This window comes from Eleutherodactylus coqui, chromosome 7 (assembly GCF_035609145.1).
Source record: "Eleutherodactylus coqui strain aEleCoq1 chromosome 7, aEleCoq1.hap1, whole genome shotgun sequence".
In the NCBI taxonomy this organism is placed as follows: domain Eukaryota; kingdom Metazoa; phylum Chordata; class Amphibia; order Anura; family Eleutherodactylidae; genus Eleutherodactylus; species Eleutherodactylus coqui.
Window position 1 is genome coordinate 25,936,522 of NC_089843.1, and position 26,153 is coordinate 25,962,674.

Here is a 26,153-nt window from a genome sequence, read left to right on the forward strand (position 1 = left end):
CCAGCCCTGCAAATAAAGTTTTCAAGCAAATAAATCTGGATGGAGAGGCTGATGCAACCAGATATCAGAGATAGGAATACCTATGACTGTACCTGTTACAATTTCAAAATAATATGGCTGATCTTTGCAATGTGAAACTTTTACTCTGTGAAATGCACCACTCTGCTGTCGTTTACCCTGTTATATGAAAAACTTTTCAATAAAAGTGAATTAATAAAAAAAATAAAATAAATAAAAGGCAGTCATAGCTATCTTTTGTAGTGATCTGGACTGGCACTACAGAATAAAAGTACTTTACCTGCAAGTTAAGAGCAACTGTTCTAACTACCAGTTCATTTAACAAAGTGTAGTTAGGCTGGAATTCATTTAAAAAGAGGGAGTCAGGAAACTAAAGAGTTAAGATTGTTTTAGGCACCACCGTAAATCAGTTAAGCTGTAACAGGCTCCCTGAGTGAGGAGAAAAAAGGCGGGATTTCCGCTTCATTTTGTATTGCACACTTAGAAATTGATAACAGTGTTAGAAGATGGAAGTGAAGTACATAGGGAGTATGGAGTGTGACAGTAAAGAGGTCATTCGGAGGGGAGAGTAGCCAAGATGGACACAGAGCAAGTGGATAGCCATGTCATAACCCAGCTTCTTCATTATGTAAACTCTCAAGAAATCCTGTGTGCTTCTACTCCTAATTTACCTTGATGCTGAGAGAGACTGTTTGTTTTTTCAGACCTGAAGTCTATTTAAGCCAGCGCTGCTTTCTACCAGACAACAACTTCAGACAAAAAGTAGAGAATCTTCATAGAAGTTTGTGCGTACTAAAGAAACCTTGAGCACAGTGCTTCAGGAATGGAAAAACTGTTTAGTTGGGTTTATAAAGGGTATTTTCTTGTTGGTTATCTCTATATAGCTCTTCCTTAGCCTACATGCTGCTTCCTCAAAGTTTGTTTATCTGTGTTCAAAGTTTTGAATCATGTATATGCAAGTTGTATATGCAATTTCTGGTGCATAAGAATAATGCAGATTACCACGGGTCTGAAAGTAAATGGTGTACCTGCCATTTACCTACATATGTGTGTTAGTCTTATTTTGCTACAAAGCACTATTCATCCAGGCACTGGCGTCACAATTACCTAATTCCATTAGTCATCCAAATCCTGTTGTATATCTTCAACGGTGCATGAGATTACAGAGAGTGCGCTTCACTCATAGCCATTGTGACATGGCTCTTCAGCCACAACTGCTCAGAGAGTGCAGGCCTCTTTCTGCTTGTCGCCCATTGCACTTCTAATATGTTTCTCTGCCTAGCAGCAGCTTCACATAATAAGGGCTCAGTCAGACGGGCGTTTTTTTCGCGCGATATGCACATGCGTCCGGCGATTTTATAAAACCATTGCTTTGCAATGGTATCGGACACATGAGTGCTTTTTATGCGCTCATCCAATAAATTATAGAACAGAAATCGCAGATTCCTGTTCTCTTCTCCATATGCGCTCAATGGGGCCGTTGGCAACAGCGCCAACCCCATTGAGAACATATAGTAGACAAATCATTCTTCTCTGCCACAGCTGTAACAGCTGTGGCAGAGAAGAACGATGTTTGCCCATTGAATTTAATTGAGCCGGCAATACAGCCGGCTCCATTGAAAGCAATGGGCTGCCGGCGAGCGCGGGATGAATTTTCGGGAAGGGCTTAAAAATATAAGCCCTTCCCTGAAATTCATCCAGAAATGTGTAAAAAAAAAAATATACTCACCTGGTCCCGGCAGACGGAGTTCAGCCGCGGCCGGCGGCAGTTCTCCTGAACTGCTCTGAGTAGTATTCAGCAGCCGGGGATTTAAAATCCCCGCCTGCTGAATGAGCTGCCTCTGATTGGTCACAGCCTGACCAATCAGAGGCAACTCTCACTCACACCCATTCATGAGTTCATGAATGACAGCTGAGAGCTGCCCCTGATTGGTCCCTGCGCTGAGCCAATCAGAGGCAGCACTCACTCACCAATTCATGAATTGTATTGCCGGCTCCATTGAATTCAATGTGCTGGACAGTGCTGCACTGCTCCGGCCCGTTTCTATTGAAACACGACTAGGGGCAGTTTTTTTGGGTGATTTTTCGGCCCCGGTCACACGATTTGCGGATGCACATCCGTCATGCGATCCGCAAATCGCGGGAAAAAACGCCCATGTGACTAAGGCCTAAGAGAGTATTTGTGGCTGGCTGATTGACAAGTTCTATAGAGTTGTGAGAGACAAGCTGCCAGAAAAGAGACATGCCAGTAATTCCCTCTGAAGTTCTGTGTTTGTCTCCTTAGCGGAGCCAGAGGATGGAGTTGCAGCAGTCACTGTAAAACATAAAGTAATGCTGCCCGCTGTTTGCATTTCTCTATTTGATATTTGACTGAGCTGTGGGGGACAAACTGACATGATGCTTTTAACTTATCTCCCTCTTTGTAGCTTTAGTGACAAGGGTGTCCCATCACCCTTGTTGTACTCACCCCTACTGTCATGCTGTCAGGGGGCACTGTCAATCAGGAGTTGTGGAAAGCCGTTGCTGCAGTCCTCTCCTCCTGCTGCTCTCAGTACAGAAGATCCATAATCCATGTAGAGAAAAACACATTCAACTTCCTCAGCTGGGCTCTAGCTGCTTTTTTTCTGCATGTTTCTGATAAAAATGCCGATATCCGCATGGTTATAAAGTTGTTGTGTGAGAAGTTACAGCCCGGATACTTTCGTCACACGACCATCCTGCTCCCCGTCTAGACCATGCCCGCTTGGCAAATATTCTCACACAGATTCTGCCCATGTACGACACAGACAGATCTCACATGGAAAATGAACTCATTCCTTTAAGTAAGCTCATTCACATGAGTGTTTTTTTTTTTTTCCTCAGATCAAGTCTCAGTTGGAAAATCGCTGCATGTCCATTTTCATGTGAAACTCGCTATAGAATGGGACATGTAATTTACGGTTTCCGGAATGTCGCACAGTACATAGATGTTGTGTGATGCAATCTCCGTCTGAGACGCTCGGGTAAAACTTTCTGTAGCACATGTAAATATAGCCTAACAGAATATGTTTTGGATTACCGAGGACGTCCTATTAACTAATTGATTGAGAACAGTCTGTACAAAATGATCTTCGTTTTCTTCTGTGTTTTGCAGATCAGCTATGGCGCCTCCGACCCCTCATTATCTGATAGGCTCCTCTATCCACATGTTTTCAGAATGGTCCAAAATATCCACATCCACAATATGGCAATCAGCGAACTGCTGGAGCACTTTGGCTGGACCTGGGTTGGGATTTTAGTATCGGATAATGACAACGGAGAGAATGAGCTGCAGATACTAACAAAGTACATGAGAGAGCGCGGGATCTGTGCCGCCTTCACCGTAACAATTAGAAAGGGAAATGATAATAGGATTTTACAAGCTCTAAACAATCCACAAGTCACCATCCTTATAATGTGCGGGACCTTCTCAGTTTATTTACTTAATTTAATACAATATTACACGTTTATATTTTTGGACAACACCCTCATCTTTTCACCAGCCTGGATCTCTAATTTTCAAAAATACGAAAAAGGAAGGCAATTGATATATAATGGAAGTCTAACAGTGCAGTTTCTATCACCTTTTCCAGGGCTGGAGGATTTTGTAAAAATGTACCGAAAACATGAGGAAATGAACGAAAAAGTATCCTATTTGTCATTGTTAAAGCTTATAGCTACGACTGATGATAATATTTTTATCATGTCAGCCTGGCTCATCAATGATACGGAGAACTACACTGTAGCACATCTGGAGGATTTTCTTTCATCGGGGGTTACCCCAAGACTCTATTCTGCAGTAGAAGTTCTGGCAAAAGCTCTACATGAAATGTTCTTATTTATAAAAGACGAATATGAAGGAAACTCAATAACTGGATTTACACACTACAGACGGAAGTTACAGCGCTACATACAAATGATGAAGTCCTCACCGGATCCAATGAGACCTTCATATTACTTTAATGAGCAGGGGGAAGCCATACATCCTTATACAATCATAAACTCGTTAAATACAAAAGAGGACATACGAGAAGTTGAAGTAGGAAATTATACTCCGTGGGCCGTCAGTGGTGAAAAGCTTCACATAAATCGGCAGTCTATAACATGGAAACACACAAGGGGGGTGAGAAGAGTTATATTATGTAGGTGAATATGTAAATCCTGTCCGCCCTTTAACATCATTATATAGTTTGCATCCTCTTATCATTGAAGATGAGCGAGCACACTCGTCCGAGTTTGATACTCGTTCGAGTATTAGGGTACTCCAGATGCTCGTTACTCGAGACAAACACCACGCGGTACTTGAGTCAATTCCATTTCCTTCTCCGCAACTTTAGTGCCATTTTCTAGCCAATAGACATGCAGGGAAGGCATTACCACTTCCTCCTGTAACCGCCCACGGCTCGCCTCAGACACACACTGGCAGAGTATAGGGAAAGTGCTGCTGCTGATATAGGGAAAGTGTTAGCGTCTTCAAGAACCCCAACAGTCCTTATAAGGGGTACATCTGACCGTGTGTATTACTGTTGTGGCTGGCTGGGAGCAGTTTTGCACATTTTTTTTTTTTCATCTCGGGCTGTGCAGGCCATTTCATCTACAGCGTTCTCAGTCTGCAGTGTATTTTTCAGAATATAGGGAAAGTGCTGCTGTTGATATAGGGAAAGTGTTAGCGTAGGTCCTGTCTTCAAGAACCCCAATGGTCCTTCTTAAGGCAACATCTGACCGTGTGCATTTTAGTTGGGGCCTTCTGGGAGTAGTAGTTCTTCCATTTTTGTATTACGCAGCTAGGCTATCTTCCAGTAATACTTTTTTCTGGCTGCAGTGCCATACAATACCGCTCTCACCGTGAAAGTGCACGCAAATAATTCCTAGCCTGCTGCGAACTACATCATTTATACCGTTCTCTGTCTGCAGTGAATTAGACGCAGAGTGTTGGGGCCACAGCCACTTCTATAGGGAAAGTAATATACACTATACAGTCTGTATCCTCGGTGCAAAAACCCCAAACCTACTTCGTTGGGATACATCTCACCGTTTGCATATTACTTGGGGCCTGCTAGGAGTAGTAGTGCTTCCATTTTTGTATTACGCAGCTAGGCCTGTTTGCAGTCTTCCAGTAATACTTTTTTCTGGCTGCAGTGCCATACAATACCGCTCTCACCGTGAAAGTGCACGCAAATAATTCCTAGCCTGCTGCGAACTACCACATTTATACCGTTCTCTGTCTGCAGTGAATTAGACAGCGGTCTCACCGCTAAACAGTACTGTAACATAACCGGGGCAACTGCAAAGTATTTCAGCTCTGCCGCTGTACAGAGCGTCTCGCAATACCATTTCCGTTCCTGGGGTTGAGATAGCCGCAGTTACCAGCACTATCCAATGGCTTTAGAGTCTTCTCCCACTCCACACAGCCTCTATTATCTACAAGTCTCTGCAAGCAGTAAATTACCCATAGGTATCAGTGCAAGACAGCGGGTTCCTTTTTTCAAGTCACAGCATAGAGCCTTCGCTATCTACAAGTCTCTGTGTGCGGTGTATTAGGCCACAGTTGTCAGTGCTGTACAGTGGGGTAATTTATTTGGACCCTGCTCTATTCTTAATCCGCCATGATGAGGAGTAGGGGTAAGGGTCGAGGACGTGGACGGGGACGCGGACATCCAAGCGAGGGTCTGGGCACAGGCCTAGTTCCCAGCTTCATTTCACAATTCATGGGTCTGCGTTGTCGACCTTTATTATAAACAGAGCAGTGTGAGCAGGTCCTGTCGTGGATGGCAGAAAATGCGTCCAGCAATGTATCGACCACCCAATCTTCTATGCAGTCCCCTATTCCCGGACTAGGGTCTGCAACTCTGAATCCTCTGGCTGCTGCTCCTCCTTCCTCCCAGCCTCCTCACTCCATGAAAATGAGATGTTCTGAGCACGCAGACTCCCAGGAACTGTTCTCGGGTCCCTGCCATGAGTGGGAAAAACTGGTTCCTCTCTCACCTGAGGAGTTTGTCGTGACCGATGCCCAACCTTTGGAAAGTTCCCGGAGTCCGGGTGAGGAGGCTGGGGACTTCCGGCAACAGTCTCAAGAGCTTTTTGTGCATATGAGGATGATGATGATGAGACACAGTTGTCTGTCAGTGAGGTAGCAGTAAGGGCACTAAGTCCGAGGAAGAAGCGCACAGAGGATTCGGAGGAAGAGCAGTTGGACGATAAGGTGACTGACCCCACCTGGTTTGCTAAGCCTATTGAGGACAGGGCTTCAAAGGGGGAGGCAAGTATAGCAGCAGGACAGGTTGGAAGAGGCAGTGGGGAGGCCAGGGGGAGAGCCACGGTCAGAGCGAAGAATCCCCCAACTGTTTCCCAAAGCACCACCTCACAGCAAGCCTCTGTGCAGAGGGCTAGGTGTTCAAAGGTGTGGATGTTTTTTAGTGAGAGCGCGGACGACCGACAAACAGTGGTGTGCAACCTGTGTCGCACCAAGATCAGCCAGGGAGCTACCACTACCAGCCTCACCACCACCAGCATGCGTAGGCATATGATGGCCAAGCACCCTACTAGGTGGGACGAAGGCCATTCACCACCTGCGGTTCACACCACTGCCTCTTCCCCTGTGCCCCAACCTGCCACACAGATACAATCCCCCTCCCAGGACACAGGTAGGAGTGCCTCCCGGCCTGCACCCACACCCTCACCTCCACTGTCCTCCCCTCCATCCAGCAATGTCTCTCAGCGCCGTGTTCAGCTGTCGCTAGCACAGGCGTTGGAGCAAAAGCGCAAATACGCCGCCACGCACCCGCACGCACAAGCTTTAAACGTGCACATTGCCAAATTAATCAGCCTGAAGATGCTGCCGTGCAGGCTTGTGGAAACAGAGGCTTTCAAAAACATGATGGCTGCGGCTGTCCCGCGCTACTCGGTCCCCAGTCGCCACTATTTTTCCCGGTGTGCCGTACCAGCCCTACACCAGCACATCTCCCGCAACATAAATTGTGCCCTCACCAACGAGGACACGTGGACAAGTACTGGCGAGCAGGGCCACTATATCTCCCTGATGGCATATTGGGTGAATTTGGTGGAGGCTGGGACCGAGTCAGAGCCTGGGACCGCTCACGTCCTACCCACACCCAGAATAGCGGGTCCTACCTCGGTGCTGGTATCTGCGGATTTTTATGCCACCTCCTCCAAACCCTCCCCCTTCTCCTCCTCCGCCACCTCTAACTCTCAATTAAAAAGTGTGAGCACGTCGCCAGCAGTCGGTATCGCGCGGCAGCACAGTGGTGGGCAAGCGCCAGCAGACCGTGCTGAAACTACTCAGCCTAGGTGACAAGAAGCACACGGCCCCCGAACTGTTGCAGGGTCTTACAGAGCAGACCGACCTTTGGCTTTCGCCGCTGAGCCTCCAACTGGGCATGATCGTGTGTGACAACGGCCGTAACTTGGTGGCGGTTCTGCAGCTCGGCAGCCTTACACACGTGCTATGCCTGGCCCATGTCTTCAATATAGTGGTTCAGTTGTTTCTTAAAAACTACCCCCACTTGTCTCACCTACTCGGCAAGGTGAGCCGCATCTGTGCACATTTGCACAAGTCCATCACGGACGCTGCCACCCTGAGGACCCTGCAACATTTCAGCTGCCAGAGCACCGATTGCTGTGCGGTGTGCCTACACGCTGGAATTCTACCCTGTACATGTTGGCCAGACTGAACAAGCAGCGTAGAGCAATAATGGAATACCAGCTGCAACATGGGCGGCAGAGTGGTAGTCAGCCTCCCCAATTCTTTACCGAGGAGTGGGCCTGGATGGCAGATATCAGCCAGGTCCTGGGAAACTTTGAAGAGTCAACCCAGATGGTGAGCTGCGATGCGGAAATCGTTAGTGTTACCATTCAGCTGCTTCGCCTGCTGAGAAGTTCGCTGCAAAGCATAAAGGTTGACTCTTTGTGGTTGGAACAGGAGATGGCGGATGACAGTATGTCGCTTGATAGCCAGACCACCCTCATGTCTATATCTCAGCTCGTTTTGGAGGAGGAGGAGGACGGGGAGGAGCAGGAGGGGGAGGAAGGGGAAGAGACAGCTGGACTCTCATCTGTTCAGCGTGTATGGGCTGAAGAGGAAGAGGATCCTGAAAGTCATCTTTCTAGTGAGGACAGCGATGTGTTACGTACTGGTACCCTGGCACACATGGCTGACTTCATGTTAGGCTGTCTTTCTCGTGACCCTCGCTTTAGACGCATTCTGGCCAACACGGATTACAGGGTGTACACTCTTCTCAACCCACGGTATAAGGAGAACCTTTCCACTCTCATTCCCGAAGAGGAAAGGGGTACGAGAGTGATGCAATACCACAGGGCCCTGGTGGAAAAAGTGATGCTAAACTTCCCATCTGACAGCACCAGTGGCAGAAGACGCAGTTCCAAGGGCCAACTAGCAGGGGAGGTGCGGGGATCAGGCAGCATGTCCAGCAAAGGCAGGGGAACACTCTCCAAGGCCTTTGCCAGCTTTATGGCTCCCCAGCAAGACTATGAGGAGGAGGGGGAAGAGACAGCTTGGCCCACTGCTGAGGGTACCCATGCTGCTTGCCTGTCATCCTTTCAGCGTGTATGGCCTGAGGAGGAGGAGGAGGAGGATCCTGAAAGTGATCTTCCTAGTGAAGACAGCCATGTGTTGCGTACAGGTACCCTGGCACACATGGCGGACTTCGTGTTAGGATGCCTTTCTCGTGACCCTCGCGTTACACGCATTCTGGCCACTACGGATTACTGGGTGTACACACTGCTCGACCCATGGTATAAGGAGAACCTTTCCATTCTCATACCCGAAGAGGAAAGGGGTTCGAGAGTGATGCTATACCACAGGACCCTGGCGGACAAGTTGATGGTAAAATTCCCATCCGACAGCGCTAGTGGCAGAAGGCGCAGTTCCGAGGGCCAGGTAGCAGGGGAGGCGCGGAGATCAGGCAGCATGTACAGCACAGGCAGGGGAACACTCTCCAAGGCCTTTGACAGCTTTCTGGCTCCCCAGCAAGACTGTGTCACCGCTCCCCAGTCAAGGCTGAGTGGGAGGGAGCACTGTAAAAAGATGGTGAGGGAGTACATAGCCAATCGTACCACCGTCCTCCGTGATGCCTATGCTCCATACAACTGTTGGGTGTCAAAGCTGGACACGTGGCACGAACTTGTGCTGTATGCCCTGGAGGTGCTCGCCTGCCCTGCAGCTAGCATCTTGTCAGAGAGGGTGTTTAGTGCAGCTGGGGGAATCATCACGGATAAGCATACCCGCCTGTCAACTACCAGTGCCGACATGCTTACACTCTTAAAGATAAACAGAGGCTGGATTTCCCCAGACTTCTCTTCTCCACCGGCAAAGAGCAGCGGAACCTAAAGATTCTTGTCTCTGCAACCGGAGAAATAAGCATTCTCTATCACCGGAAAAAAAGTTGGAATTAGCTTTGTCAATCACTCTCGGATAATATTACTTCTCCTCCTACTCCTCCTCCTAAAACAGCATGTCATCATGCTGAACTGCCAGTTTTTCTGCGGCCCAAAAGGGTCTGCTTATAATTTTTTTACAATTTTTCAAAGTTTCAAAAGTATTATTGAAACTTTTACAGAAACCAATTTTCTTTCACAGGGCTGCCTCCAGGCTCTGTTACAAATTAAGTAACAGCGAGCTGTATCTTTAAAAAATGTTTCTGGGTTTCACCTGCCCTTGCGGTTGAGCAATTCTTCAGGGGTACACTTGTACTCTTGGTACACCAATTTTTCTGGCCCTCGCCTATACTGTTATCTAACTAATTTTTCCGGCCTTCGCCTACACTCATGGTACACCAATGTTTCAGGGGTTCGCCTACACTCTTGCTACAGAAATGTTACAGGGGTTTGCCTATACTTCTGCTACATAAATGTTACTGGGGTCTGCCTATACTTCTGCTACAGAAAAGTTACTGTGGTCTGTTTATACCTTTGCTACAGAAATGTTACAGGGGTCTGTCTATACTATGGGTGCACTAAGTCTTCCCATCGCGGTGTTTTACCTATCTGGCACAAATAATACACTGACTGGCTAGGGCAGAAATGTGGACTGAGGCCAAGGTCCTTGGCGGGGTGAGACTCTACCATGGTTGGGCACTCTGATTTCTTCCTGTGTAATACCTTCTTTTTGCACTGACCGCATAGGCGAGCCCAAGGAACTCAAAGACTTCCCCTTGCAGTGTTGAGCTATCTGTGTGGGGACACATGGATTTCCCATTGCTATGTAAGTCAGGACACTTTGGGTCACACAAGGTGGAGGCTGGGACCGAGCCTGACCTTTGGACCGCTCACGTGCTTCCCACACAGACTATAGCGGGTCCTGGTCCTGGTTTCTTGGCCTTGTAATGCCACCTCCTCCTCCTGCTTGGGGTCAGGGGATCAGCACTGGGCAACATGTATTTTATCCCGTGTTACCACAGTTATCTGAGACACTGGTTTGGGCCAAAGAAGAGGAGCATTACTGAATTAATGAGACGTTCACAGCTGTACTAGCATCGGAGTCCGCTCTATGCCCACGATTGCTGAGCGTGTGTGCAGAGGCCTATGTCCTCGGCGGAGTGAAAGTCTGCCATGTATGGGCACTGTAATTTCATCATGCTTATTACTGTCTTTGGGTTCCTTTGGCTCGCCTATGCTGTGGGTGCACAAAGATTTCCCATAGTGGTGTTTTACCTGTCTGGCACAAATACACTGACTGACTTGGGGAGGGTGCAGAGTGCAGATGGCTTTACCCTTGCGGTGTCGATTTGAGATATCCGACACCTACACAGAATGAATAGTTTTGTGGGCACATGGGTTTTCCCATTGCTATGTAACTCAGGGCACCTTGGGTCACACAAGGTGTTTGCTGTGACCGAGCCTGACCAAGGGCCCGCTCACATACTTCCCACACAGACTGTAGCGGGTCCTGGTCATGGTTTCTTTGCCTTGTAAGACCACCTCCTCCTCCTGCTTGGGGTCAGGGGATCAGCACTGGGCATCATGTATTTTCTCACATGTTACCACAGTTATCTGAGACACTGGTTTGGGCCAAAGAAGACGAGCGTTACTGCATTAATGAGACCTTCACAGCTGTACTAGCATCAGAGTCTGCTTTATGCCCACAATTGCTGAAGGTGTGGGCAGATACCTATGTCCTGGGGGAAATGCAACTACGCTAGGCTGGGACTGTGGAACTTCTTCCTGGTTAATCCAGTCTTTGGAGCGGTGAAAGCAACCGCAACTAATTAAATAAGATGTTCACAGCTGTACTAGCATCAAAGTCTGCTTTATGCCCACGATTGCTGAGGGTGTGGGCAGAGGCCAAGGTCCTGGGCGGAGTGAAAGTCTGCCATGTCTGGGCACTGAAATTGCTTCATGTTCAATACTTTCCTTGGGTTCCTTTCGCTCACCTATGCTGTGAGTGCACAAAGACTTCCCATAGCGGTGTTTTATTGTCTGACACAAATACGCTGACTGACTTGGGTAGAAATGTGGGCCAAGGTCCTTGGCGGGGTGGAACTCTGCCATGTTTGAATCCTCTGATTTCTTCTTGTGTAATACCATCTTTGTGCACTGACAGCATAGGCAAGCCCACGGAACTCATAGACTTTCCATTGCGGTGTTGAGCTATCGAACACCTACACAGAATGAATTGTGTGGAGACACATAGATTTCCCATTGCTATGCAACTTGCGGCACCTTGGATCACACAAGATGGAGGCTTGGACGGATCCTGTCCCTGGGGCCGCTCACGTGCGTCCTACACAGAGTATTGCTGCATTGTGGAGATGTGTAGAAGTGCTGGCATCTGAGTCCCCTTTATGCCCACGTTTTCAGCTCCTGACAATTTTGCGACAGAGGTGGCACAGGATTGGAATGATGATCGATCGTCAATTTATCATCAATTCTCAACAGCATTGTGGGCTATCGCCCACACTTTCAAGGAGGGTCGCTGCCTGGCCCTGCCAACCGGTTCTTCCTCATCCAGTACGCGCTTATAAATAGACATGAGGGTGGTGTGGCTATGAAGCGAGCATGTGGCATGGGGACAGCTAAACGCTGTGCAGGGACACTTTTGTGTGCGCTGTGGATGCAGGATCGTGCGGTGGGGTTGGACAGCAATGCCAGCATGTAAACCAGGAGAAGAGGCAGCGGTGTCACCCGCAGGCAGTGATTGTCCTTGCTTGCAGGTAGTGTGGTGCTTAGCTAAGGTGTGCCTTGCTAATGAGGGTTTGTCCAAAGTAAAAATTGTTAGGGGGGTGACGCCAGACTCTTGCCCCCATTTTGGCTTAATAGTGGGACCTGGGAGCCTGAGATGCAGCCATGCATGCTGCCCTGCCCTTCCCTATCCGGATCTGTGGTGTTTCCATGACTTTCTGAGGTTTTCCAGAGTTTCACAAGTCATGACCAATGCGGAGCATCGGTCCCATACAAAAATGCTCGAGTCGCCCATTGACTTCAATGGGGTTCGTTACTTGAAACGAGCTCTCGAGCATTGCGGAAACTTCGACTCGAGCAACGAGCACCAGAGCATTTTGGTGCTTGCTCATCTCTACTTATCATACATGTGTGTTTTATCTTTGTAGTGAAGGTTCTTGTCTTTTCCTACAGATCCCAGTATCCCGCTGCTCGGACCAATGTTTACCTGGAAGTAGGAAAAAAACTGGAGAAACGATCCATGTCTGCTGCTATGACTGCGTCCCGTGTGCAGAAGGAGAGATATCCAATATAACTGGTATATGGTAGTATGAGCAGTAGGTGATGATGACCGTAATGAGCCAAGAGGATATAAACATGAGAGAAAAAATAAATTTACCTTTTTATAATTACCTGTATTTCTACAATCATTACTAATAAAATGTGTCAGGTCCATCACAATTATAGACAAATAGACAAACATTCTAAAACTAAACTAAAAACAAAGACGTTCTGCCATTCATATATTGTATTGAACACCTTAAATAATCATCCAGAATGCATGGAAAAAGTATGTGAACCTATAAATTTAAAGCAAGCCTGTCACCTCCCTATAACACCATAAAGTTAGTCCTGGTCCTGTTAGGGAGGTGACAGGGAGCTGGGTGATATATATTTTTATACTTACCTGCTCCCCGGTTCTTGTGTTGCTCACCACTGAAGTCACACAGTGAACTGAAATCTCAGATTTCCATGTGTGCGTTCTCCTATAGACGTCTATGGGGGAAAGCATGGAAAGCAATCTGAAAAGAGTATGATTTTTGTGTGGCGCATGGACATCAGTGGCAGGAACCAGGGAGTGGGTGTGTATAAAAAAACATCGCCTGGCTCTGTTACATCCCCTAACAGCACCATAACTTAATAACTTGGTACATGGTGTTGTTGAGGGGTGACAGGATCTTTTTGATAACATATATAATACTTCTATAGCAGCAATCACCACTAAACATGTCCTGGAGGCACAAATAAGATTTGCACATCACTGAGCTGGAACTTTGGATCATTCCATCCTGTAAATGGATTTCAATTCATTAGTATGTCTGAGATATCTGGCATGCACAGCCCTCTCCAGGTAATGCCATATTATCTCCAAAGGGTTAAAGTCATGACTGACTTGGCAATTCCCAAACATAAATCTTATTAATTAGCATTCTTTAGATGTTTTACTTGTGTGCTTTATTTCATGGTCTTGTTACATCACCCAGCATCTCCTCAGCTGGAGGTCATGGACGGCGACCCTTACGTTCTCCTATAAGATGTTCTGATCGGCCCTAGAATTCATTGTTCCCTTAATGATTACAAGGTGTCCATTCCCTGAGGAGCAGAGCAGCCACAAACCATGATGACTTTCTCTTGTTACAGAAATGTAAACCAGCTAGATCAAAATGGCTTCAGCCGCAACTTTTCTTAAAGAAAACAGACAACTCTTTTTGGTTTTGATAAGAATCTGAACTGTCATCCTCTTTCAGTGTATTATATACCAAAATTCATTTAGCCATCTGATACATCACACATAAAGTGATCAATCAAGAATTTGGTAATACTTTGGCACAAATATAATTTTCTCATTTATAGTTATTGAGAAACTGCAAACTTTGCATGTTAAATTACCATTGCTAAATGTCACATATTGTTAAAAGTTCAACCTTGGACATCCTCCTACTGCTGCTATGTCCCATATGCTTAGGAGATTATAAGTGAAGACAACATCCTCCTGTTTCCAAGTATATCTCCCAACTTTAGCCACATAACACTCCATCACAAACTAGAGGAAGGGTCACCCTGACCTAAATTCATGGTGTCTGAAAGTTCTCAGTATTCTTAAAGGGCGCCTAATTTCTCTATCATTTCCCATCTTCCTATCATCATTGAAGCATAGGAGCTTGACCTCTAAGATACCTGTTCTCTCCCTGCCTCAAAGTCTTTCCCAAGATGAACCTGCATTGTTAAGTACAAGGCTGTTCATTGTAGATCACAAGATCCAGAAAAGGTCTTTTTCTTTCCTATACTATATACTATGCTAAAGCCCCATTTACACTGGATAAATTTCGGGCAAACGATGCCCAACACTCGTCCCCGCATATTCCTGTGCTTTTACACAGGAGTGAGTATCACTGGCTCGCTCACAGAGCAGCCAGCAGAGGGCCGCAGCGGCTGAAGGAAATTTCACCCCTCGCTCTCCCGGGCCCCTCTCCATTCACTTTAGCAGTGGTTGTTCAGTACTGAATGGCTGATGTTTACACTGAACATGATCGTTCAGGATTTTATACTGCTTTAAAATCCTGAAGATGATTGTTCAGTTCAAACAGCAGCCGCTCAGTACTGAATGGCCGATGCTAATGTAAATGAAGAGGAGAGGGGGATAGCGAGGATTGAAATCTCCTCCAGCTGCCCCGTCCCCCTACTAGCCGCTCTGTGAGCAAGCCACCATACTCTCTACTGTGCAGCAGCACGGCAGCGAGTACACACACGGACGAGTGCCGGGCATCGTTTGGCCAACATTCGTCCAGTGTAAATGGGCCTTAAAGAATAGTAATAGTGTAATAACATGCACATCCAATATAAGATTACATAGAATTAGTTACATATGTCAATAGTATTAGTAAATGTGACAAAAATGATAATCTGAATAACATTACGTTTTATACAAAAGGTTTCTGGTGATGATAATGGATTTCTAAAATTCATACACTTTTTGACGTCTTTAAAGGTTTCTTTCCGGGTTTAATGCACATGATTATTTGTCAGAAGCAATATTTCTCATAAAATGAGTTTCTGATTCTTAATGTGATCTTTCAATTGAAGTTTTTCCTAAAAAACATTTGCAATTAAACTGGAATTTTTTTAAAGATCATAAGCAAAACTTTTATCGCAAATCGGAAGTACAGCTTGAAGAAATATATGGAATATTCCAGATAGCATTCCACCTAGTCCTTTAACCCATTAACCCTTAACCCTTTTTCCAATCCACTGTCTGACGTCTTCCTACATTCTGATTGAAGCTTGTACAACTCCAATGTCAGAAGACATCCGGCAGGGTAATCTTACCATCTGTTTCCAGCCACTCCACTGTTTGAGCCTCTCTGGCGTGCACACACTGGCTTTAGCCAGCAGATGGCACCGTTGTATAACAGCAAAAAGAGAAAGTCCTTTAGGAAACCTTGAATCCAAAATTGGATTGGAAAGAGTTAATGATGCTGCCTTTTTGTCCCATTTTCGTCCGTCCCCCCCCCGTTTAAAAAAATAAATAAAAATGTAACATTACTTTATTCATCAATGTAACTGTAGGAGGGCTTTTTTTTTTCTTGCAGGACAAGTTGTATTATTTTTTCAGTTGTACTATTTAACGTATCATATCACGTACTGAAACTATTTTTTTTTTTTTAACAATCTCTTTTTATTCAAGAAATGAGTTATCACTTACAATCAAAGAAAATGAATGTACAGAGTTGATGCCGGTGTGAGTTATTCCTGTCCAACCGAGAATTCAGAATTACAGACTGAGAGAGCAGTGAAATAAAGTGAATCAGCCAGCTCAGACCCTCGACCAAGGGTGGGGGGAAAAGGGTGAGGGTTCAGCCGTATTCCAGACAACATTTATTACAGAGGTTTAAGAAAACAGGAATCAGCGCCTACTCACACACAACGATTTTCAAAATTGTGAGATACTTTTAAGTACTCACCTGGTGCTCGGCCAAAACTCCTGCCAAGGAGATTGACCGACACCTTGTATCCGAGCTGGCTTGTAACGTCCCTGGAGTCCCGAATCCGATCACCGGAGAGCGTCTCTGGGGTTTACAGCCGTAATCGGGCTGTTTGCATAACCTCTGGTATTCAATAGAAAAATTTCCCCCGCACTCGTGGGTTCCAGCAGAAAGAGAGGACACAATGTCCGTAAATAACTTTAAATGATTTATTACTTCGTTGCTACGCATTTCTGCGGGATAACCCGCTCTCTTCAGGCATACAATTGAATAACACAGTACACATTTTCGAAACTACTTGGACTCACGAGAGAGCTCAGACGCCGACTTTCGGAGCCGCCCCCTGCATCATGTGAAATGACACGTCATGTCATTAGTCTTTCACAGGTAATGTAACCCTTTACGTACTACTACAATTCCCCATTCATAAAAAGCAGCAAATCATGCTATTTAAGAGTCCGGTTTACTCACTTATACTATTCATTATCTATTATACTTCACAATATCTTTAAAAACATAAATTATCTATAACTATAAATGACTACTAAGATTATTATTTAAAATAGAAATATTGCTATATTCAAATTAAAAATTAATTGCATTTTCCCAATTTTACTGCTATATATCATATATAACTATTAGAGATGAGCGAACGTACTCGTCCGAGCTTGATACTCGTTCGAGTATTAGCGTGTTCGAGATGCTCGTTATTCGAAATGAGCACCACGCGATGTTCGAGTTACTTTCACTTTCATCTCTGAGACGTTAGCGCGCTTTTCTGGCCAATAGAAAGACAGGGAAGGCATTACAACTTCCCCCTGCGACGTTCAAGCCCTATACCACCCCCCTGCAGTGAGTGGCTGGCGAGATCAGGTGTCACCCGAGTATAAAAATCGGCCCCTCCCATGGCTCGCCACAGATGCATTCTGACATAGCTGAGGGAAAGTGCTATCGTGTTGGAGCTGCTATAGTGAGAGTGTTAGGCGTTATTGTAGGCTTCAAGAACCCCAACGGTCCTTCTTAGGGCCACATCTAACCGTGTGCAATAGTGTGGAGGCTGCTTTTTGCAGTGTTGCACTTTTTTTTTTTTGGTATATCGGCCATGCAGAGCATTGCGCCCTGCAGTAATACTCCGGGGACAGAAGTGCTTAGGCAGGGAGAGCGTTAGGAGTTATTGTAGGCTTCAAGAACCCCAATGGTCCTTCTTAGTGCCACATCTAACCGTGTGCAGTAGCGTGGAGGCTGCTTTTTGCAGTGTTGCACTTTTTTTTTTTTTTGTATATCGGCCGTGCAGAGCATTGCGCCCTGCAGTAATACTCCAGGGACAGAAGTGTGGAGGCAGGGCCAGAAGACATATTATTGATTGAATATAGGCAGTGGGCCTTTTCTAAAAAATATTGGGCAAAAAATCTATTTGGCCTGCCTGTCACTGTGCTCAGTGTTCTGGGTCTGTGTGTGCTGGGTGTAGTAGTTCTACAAAATCATTCGCAGCCAGCTAAGTGTTACAGCAGGCTTGCGCCAAATTATTTCATGGCTCTGTCTGGGCTCTGAAATCACCGCTGTGTTGCAGTTAACAGTGCAACACTCTGCAGTTCTGTGACACACTCCAGGGACAGAAGTTTGGAGGCAGGGACAGAAGACATATTATTGATTGAATATAGGCAGTGGGCCTTTTCTACAAAATATTGGGCAAAAAATCTATTTGGCCTGCCTGTCACTGTGCTCAGTGTTCTGGGTCTGTGTGTGCTGGGTGTAGTAGTTCTACAAAATCATACGCAGCCAGCTAAGTGTTACAGCAGGCTTGCACCAAATTATTTCCTGGCGTTCCGTAAGCGAACTCAGCCTCCAACCACAGGCCAATAAGTGGCACATTTAATTACAGCGTTCTGTTTCTGCATTACTGGTAATACAGCATGCTGAGGGGTAGGGGTAGGCCTAGTGGACGTGGGCGCGGCCGAGGACGCGGAGGCCCTAGTCCGGGTGTGGGCACAGGCCGAGCTCCTGATCCAGGTGTATCGCAGCCGACTGCTGCGGGATTAGGAGAGAGGCACGTTTCTGGCGTCCCCACATTCATCGCACATTTAATGGGTCCACGCGATAGACCTTTATTAGAAAATGAGCAGTGTGAGCAGGTCCTGTCGTGGATGGCAGAAAGTGCTTCCAGCAACCTATCGTCCACCCACAGTTCTGCGCCGTCCACTGCTGCAACTCAGAATCCTCTGGCTGCTGCTCCTCCTTCCTCCCAGCCTCCTCACTCCATGAAAATGAGACATTCTGAGGAGCGGGCTGACTCCCAGGAACTGTACTCGGGCCCCTGCTCAGATTGGGCAGCAGTGGTTCCTCTCCCACCAGAGGAGTTTATCGTGACTGATGCCCAACCATTGGAAAGTTCCCGGCGTCCGGGGGATGAGGCTGGGGACTTCCGGCAACTGTCTCAAGACCTTTCAGTGGGTGAGGAGGCCGATGACGATGAGACACAGTTGTCTATCAGTGAGGTAGTAGTAAGGGCAGTAAGTCCGAGGGAGGAGCGCACCGAGAATTCAGAGGAAGAGCAGCAGGACAATGAGGTGACTGACCCCACCTGGTTTGCTACGCCTACTGAGGACAGGTCTTCAGAGGGGGAGGCAAGGGCATCAGCAGGGCAGGTTGCAAGAGGCAGTGCGGTGGCCAGGGGTAGAGGCAGGGCCAGACCGAATAATCCACCAACTGTTTCCCAAAGCGCCCCCTCGCGCCATGCCACCCTGCAGTGGCCGAGGTGCTCAAAGGTCTGGCAGTTTTTCACTGGGAGTGCAGATGACCGACGAACAGTGGTGTGCAACCTTTGTCACGCCAAGATCAGCCGGGGAGCCACCACCACCAGCCTCACCACCACCAGCATGCGCAGACATATGATGGCCAAGCACCCCACAAGGTGGGACGAAGGCCGTTCACCGCCTCCGGTTTGCACCGCTGCCTCTCCCCCTGTGCCCCACCCTGCCACTGAGATCCAACCCCGCTCTGAGGACACAGGCACTACCGTCCCCTGGCCTGCACCCACACCCTCACCTCCGCTGTCCTCGGCCCCATCCAGCAATGTCTGTCAGCGCAGCGTCCAGCCGTCGCTAGCGCAAGTGTTTGAGCGCAAGCGCAAGTACGCCGCCACACACCCGCACGCTCAAGCGTTAAACGTGCACGTAGCCAAATTTATCAGCCTGGAGATGCTGCCGTATAGGGTTGTGGAAACGGAGTCCTTCAAAAGTATGATGGCGGCGGCGGCCCCGCGCTACTCAGTTCCCAGTCGCCACTATTTTTCCCGATGTGCCGTCCCAGCCCTGCACGACCACGTCTCCCGCAACATTGTACGCGCCCTCACCAACGCGGTTACTGCCAAGGTCCACTTAACAACGGACACGTGGACAAGCACAGGCGGGCAGGGCCACTATATCTCCCTGACGGCACATTGGGTGAATTTAGTGGAGGCTGGGACAGAGTCAGAGCCTGGGACCGCTCATGTCCTACCCACCCCCAGAATTGCGGGCCCCAGCTCGGTGGTGGTATCTGCGGCGGTGTATGCTTCCTCCACTATAGCACCCTCCTCCTCCTCCTCCAACGCAACCTCTGTCTCGCAATCAAGATGTGTCAGCAGCAGCAGCACGTCGCCAGCAGTCGGTGTCGCGCGGCGTGGCAGCACAGCGGTGGGCAAGCGTCAGCAGGCCGTGCTGAAACTACTCAGCTTAGGAGAGAAGAGGCACACGGCCCACGAACTGCTGCAGGGTCTGACAGAGCAGACCGACCGCTTGCTTGCGCCACTGAGCCTCCAACCGGGCATGGTCGTGTGTGACAACGGCCGTAACCTGGTGGCGGCTCTGCAGCTCGGCAGCCTCACGCACGTGCCATGTCTGGCCCACGTCTTTAATTTGGTGGTTCAGCGCTTTCTGAAAAGCTACCCACGCTTGTCAGACCTGCTCGGAAAGGTGCGCCGGCTCTGCGCACATTTCCGCAAGTCCCACACGGACGCTGCCACCCTGCGCACCCTGCAACATCGGTTTAATCTGCCAGTGTATTGACTGCTGTGCGACGTGCCCACACGGTGGAACTCTACGCTCCACATGTTGGTCAGGCTTTATGAACAGCGTAGAGCTATAGTGGAATACCAACTCCAACATGGGCGGCGCAGTGGGAGTCAGCCTCCTCAATTCTTTTTAGAAGAGTGGGCCTGGTTGGCAGACATCTGCCAGGTCCTTGGAAAGTTTGAGGAGTCTACCCAGGTGGTGAGCGGCGATGCTGCAATCATTAGCGTCACCATTCCTCTGCTATGCCTCTTGGGAAGTTCCCTGCAAAGCATAAAGGCAGCCGCTTTGCGCTCAGAAACAGAGCCGGGGGAAGACAGTATGTCGCTGGATAGTCAGAGCACCCTCCTGTCTATATCTCAGCGCGGTGAGGAGGAGGAGGAAGATGAGGAGGAGGGGGAAGAGACAGCTTGGCCCACTGTCATCCTTTCAGCGTGTATGGCCTGAGGAAGAGGAGGAGAAGGAGGAGGAGGAGGATCCTGAAAGTGATCTTCCTAGTGAGAACAGCCATGTGTTGCGTACAGGTACCCTGGCACACATGGCTGACTTCATGTTAGGATGCCTTTCTCGTGACCCTCGCGTTACACGCATTCTGGCCACTACGGATTACTGGGTGTACACACTGCTCGACCCACTATATAAGGAGAACCTTTCCACTCTCCTTCCCGAAGAGGAAAGGGGTTCGAGAGTGTTGCTATACCACAGGACCCTGGCGGACAAACTGATGGTAAAATTCCCATACGACAGCGCTAGTGGCAGAAGGCGCAGTTCCGAGGGCCAGGTAGCAGGGGAGGCGCGGAGATCAGGCAGCATGTACAGCACAGGCAGGGCAACACTCTTTAAGGCCCTTGACAGCTTTATGGCTCCCCAGCAAGACTGTGTCACCGCTCCCCAGTCACGACTGAGTCGGCGGGAGCACTGTAAAAGGATGGTGAGGGAGTACCTAGCCGATCGCACGACCGTCCTCCGTGACGCCTCTGCCCCCTACAACTACTGGGTGTCGAAGCTGGACACGTGGCCTGAACTCGCGCTGTATGCCCTGGAGGTGCTTGCTTGTCCTGCGGCTAGCATCTTGTCAGAGAGGGTGTTTAGTGCGGCTGAGGGAATCATCACAGATAAGCGTACCCGCCTGTCAACCGACAGTGCCGACAGGCTAACACTAGAGATGAGCGAACGTACTCGTCCGAGCTTGATATTCGTGCGAATATTAGGGTGTTCGGGATGCTCGTTACTCGTAACGAGCACCACGCGGTGTTCTGGTTACTTTCAGTTTCCTCTCTGAGACGTTAGCGCGCTTTTCTGGCCAATTGAAAGACAGGGAAGGCATTACAACTTCCCCCTGTGACGTTCAAGCCCTATACCACCCCCTGCTGTGAGTGGCTGGGGCGATCAGATGTCACCCGAGTATAAAAGTCGGCCCCTCCCGCGGCTCGCCACACATGCCTTGTGAGTTAACTGAGGGAAAGTACTATCGTGCTGGTGCTGCTGTAGGGAGAGCGTTAGGAGTCAGTGTAGGCTTCAAGAACCCCAACGGTCCTTCTCAGGGCCACATCTACCTGTGTGCAGGCTGCTGCTAGCAGTGTTTTTGTTTCTCAAAATCGGCAGTGCAGAGCATTGCACCCGGCATTAGGGACAGAAGTGGTGTATAGGCAGGGAGAGTGTTAGGAGTGAGTGTAGCCTTCAAGAACCTTAACGGTCCTTTCTAGGGCCAAATTGAAGTGTGTGCAGTACTGTGCTGGCTGCTGTTAGCAGTGTTCCTTTTTTTTTTTTTCTAAAAATCATCTGTGCAGAGCATTGCACCCTCCATTGATACTACAGGGACAGAATTGTGTAGGCAGGGCCACAACACAGTTATTGTTCATTGAATATACGCAGTGGGTGCTTCCCTTTGCTAAAAAGGAAAAAAAATTATATTTGGCCAGCCTGTGTCAGTCCTAAGGTCTCCGTGTACGTGTGTGCTGCGTGGACAACGTACAAAAATCAGACGCAACCAGCTACGGTTTACTGCAGGCTTGCGCCATTGTCTTTCCTGACTGGCAAATACCTGCTCTGCCAGAGTTAATAACTCTGCTACACTATAGTTGTGTGACACTTTTTGAGGGCCACACCACAGATATTAAACTTCTTGTTCATTGAATATACGCAGTGGGTGCTTCCCTTTGCAAAAAAGGAAAATAAATTATATTTGGCCTGCCTGTGTCAGTCCTAAGGTCTGCGTGTACGTGTGTGCTGCGTGGACAACGTACAAAAATCAGACGCAACCAACTACGGTTTACTGCAGGCTTGCGCCATTGTCTTTCCTGACTGGCAAATACCTGCTCTGCTAGAGTTAATAACTCTGCTACACTAAAGTTGCGTGTGACTTTTTCAGGGCCACACTACAGTTCTAAAAGTTATTGTTCATTGAATATACGCAGTGGGTCCTTCCCTTTGCAAAAAAGGAAAAGAAATTATATTTGGCCTGCCTGTGTCAGTCCTAAGGTCTCCGTGTACGTGTGTGCTGCGTGGACAACGTACAAAAATCAGACGCAACCAGCTACGGTTTACTGCAGGCTTGCGCCATTGTCTTTCCTGACTGGCAAATACCTGCTCTGCTAGAGTTAAAGGGGTTGTCCCGCGCCGAAACGGGTTTTTTTTTTTTTTTAACCCCCCCCCCCCCCCGTTCGGCGTGAGACAACCCCGATGCAGGGGTTAAAAAAACAAACCGGAGAGTGCTTACCTGAATCCCGGCGGTCCGGCGTCTTCATACTCACCTGCTGAAGATGGCCGCCGGGGTCTGCTCCCTCCGTGGACCGCAGCTCTTCTGTGCGGTCCATTGCCGATTCCAGCCTCCTGATTGTCTGGAATCGGCACGTGACGGGGCGGAGCTACACGGAGACGGCATTCTGCACGAGCGGCCCCATTGAAGACAGCAGAAGACCCGGACTGCGCAAGCGCGGCTAATTTGGCCATCGGAGGGCGAAAATTAGTCGGCTCCATGGGAACGAGGACGCTAGCAACGGAGCAGGTAAGTAAAAAACTTTTTATAACTTCTGTATGGCTCATAATTAATGCACAATGTACATTACAAAGTGCATTAATATGGCCATGCAGAAGTATATAGACCCACTTGCTGCCGCGGGACAACCCCTTTAATAACTCTGCTACACTAAAGTTGTGTGTGACTTTTTCAGGGCCACACTACAGTTCTAAAAGTTATTGTTCATTGAATATACGCAGTGGGTCCTTCCCTTTGCAAAAAAGGAAAAGAAATTATATTTGGCCTGCCTGTGTCATTCCTAAGGTCTCCGTGTACGTGTGTGCTGCGTGGACAACGTACAAAAATCAGACGCAACCAGCTACGGTTTACTGCAGGCTTGCGCCATTGTATTTCCTGACTGGCAAATACCTGCTCTGCCAGAGTTAATAACTCTGCTACACTATAGTTGTGTGACACTTTTTGAGGGCCACACCACAGATATTAAACTTCTTGTTCATTGAATATACGCAGTGGGTGCTTCCCTTTGCAAAAAAGGAAAAGAAATTATATTTGGCCTGCCTGTGTCAGTCCTAAGGTCTCCGTGTACGTGTGTGCTGCGTGGACAACGTACAAAAATCAGACGCAACCAGCTACGGTTTACTGCAGGCTTGCGCCATTGTCTTTCCTGACTGGCAAATACCTGCTCTGCCAGAGTTAATAACTCTGCTACACTATAGTTGTGTGACACTTTTTGAGGGCCACACCACAGATATTAAACTTCTTGTTCATTGAATATACGCAGTGGGTGCTTCCCTTTGCAAAAAAGGAAAAGAAATTATATTTGGCCTGCAGGCTTGCGCCAATTTATTTCCTGCCTGGGAAATCAAATCACTGGTAATACAGCATGCTGAGGGGTAGGGGTAAGCCTAGAGGACGTGGCCGAGGACGCGTAGGCCCAAGTGAGGGTGTGGGCACAGGCCGAGCTCCTGATCCAGGTGTGTCGCAGCCGACTGCTGCGCGATTAGGAGAGAGGCACGTTTCTGGCGTCCCCACATTCATCGCCCAATTAATGGGTCCACGCGGGAGAACTTTATTAGAAAATGAGCAGTGTGAGCAGGTCCTGTCCTGGATGGCAGAAAGTGCTTCGAGCAAGCTATCATCCACCCACAAATCTGCGCCGTCCAGTGCTGCAAATCCGAATCCTCTGTCTGCTGCTCCTCCTTCCTCCCAGCCTCCTCACTCCACTACAATGACACCTGCTCAGGAGCGGGAACACTCCCAGGAACTGTTTTCGGGCCCCTGCTTAGATTGGGCAGCAGTGGTTCCTCTCCCACCAGAGGAGTTTATCGTCACTGATGCCCAACCATTCGAAAGTTCCCGGGGTCCGGGGGAAGAGGCTGGGGACTTCCGGCAACTGTCTCAAGAGCTTTCAGTGGGTGAGGAGGACGATGACGATGAGACACAGTTGTCTTGCAGTGAGGTAGTAGTAAGGGCAGTAAGTCCAAGGGAGCAGCGCACAGAGGATTCGGAGGAAGAGCAGCAGGACGATGAGGTGACTGACCCCACGTGGTGTGCAACGCCTACTCAGGACAGGTCTTCAGAGGGGGAGGCAAGGGCATCAGCAGGGCAGGTTGCAAGAGGCAGTGCGGTGGCCAGGGGTAGAGGCAGGGCCAGACCGAATAATCCACCAAGTGTTTCCCAAAGCACACCCTCGCGCCATGCCACCCTGCAGAGGCCGAGGTGCTCTAAGGTCTGGCAGTTTTTCACAGAGACGCCTGACGACCGACGAACAGTGGTGTGCAACCTTTGTCGCGCCAAGATCAGCCGGGGAGCCACCACCAACAGCCTCACCACCACCAGCATGCGCAGACATATGATGGCCAAGCACCCCACAAGGTGGGACGAAGGCCGTTCACCGCCTCCGGTTTGCACCGCTGCCTCTCCCCCTGTGCCCCAACCTGCCACTGAGATCCAACCTCCCTCTCAGGACACAGGCACAACCGTCTCATGGCCTGCACCCACAGCCTCACCTCCGCTGTCCTCGGCCCCATCCACCAATGTCTCGCACCGCACAGTCCAGCCGTCGCTAGCGCAAGTGTTTGAGCGCCAGCGCAAGTTCGCCACCACGCACCCGCACGCTCAATCGTTAACCGTCCACATAGCCAAATTTATCAGCCTTGAGATGCTGCCGTATAGGGTTGTGGAAACGGAGTCCTTCAAAGCTATGATGGCGGCGGCGGCCCCGCGCTACTCTGTTCCCAGTCGCCACTACTTTTCCCAATGTGCCGTCCCAGCCCTGCACGACCACGTCTCCCGCAACATTGTACGCGCCCTCACCAATGCGGTTAGTGGCAAGGTCCACTTAACTACGGACACGTGGACAAGCACATGCGGGCAGGGCCACTACATCTCCCTGACGGCACATTGGGTGAATTTAGTGGAGGCTGGGACAGAGTCAGAGCCTGGGACCGCTCACGTCCTACCCACCCCCAGAATTGCGGGCCCCAGCTCGGTGGTGGTATCTGCGGCGGTGTATGCTTCTTCCACTAAAGCACCCTCCTCCTCGTCCTCAACCTCTGTCTCGCAATCTAGATGTGTCAGCAGCAGCAGGACGTCGCCAGCAGTCGGTGTTGCGCGGCGTGGCAGCACAGCGGTGGGCAAGCGTCAGCAGGCCATGCTGAAACTACTCAGCTTAGGAGATTGGAGGCACACGGCCCATGAATTGCTGCAGGGTCTGACAGAGCAGACGGACCGTTGGCTTGCGCCGCTGAGCCTCCAACCGGGCATGGTCGTGTGTGACAACGGCCGTAACCTGGTGGCGGCTCTGCAGCTCGGCAGCCTCACGCACGTGCCATGCCTGGCCCACGTCTTTAATTTGGTGCTTCAGCGCTTTCTGAAAAGCTACCCACGCTTGTCAGACCTGCTCGTAAA

The 26,153-nt window shown here is 48.9% G+C and overlaps 1 protein-coding gene across 1 annotated transcript in view; it reads left to right on the forward strand.

Moving 5' to 3' along the window:
• Positions 1-3,214: 3,214 nt before the first annotated feature.
• LOC136573449 (vomeronasal type-2 receptor 26-like) overlaps positions 3,215-26,153 on the forward strand; it is a 67,624-nt gene continuing 44,685 nt past the window's right edge. The window contains exons 1-2 of the mRNA XM_066574738.1: positions 3,215-4,075; positions 12,646-12,769. Of these exons, the coding sequence (XP_066430835.1) occupies positions 3,215-4,075; positions 12,646-12,769 (985 nt within the window). The remainder of the gene's footprint in view (positions 4,076-12,645; positions 12,770-26,153) is intronic.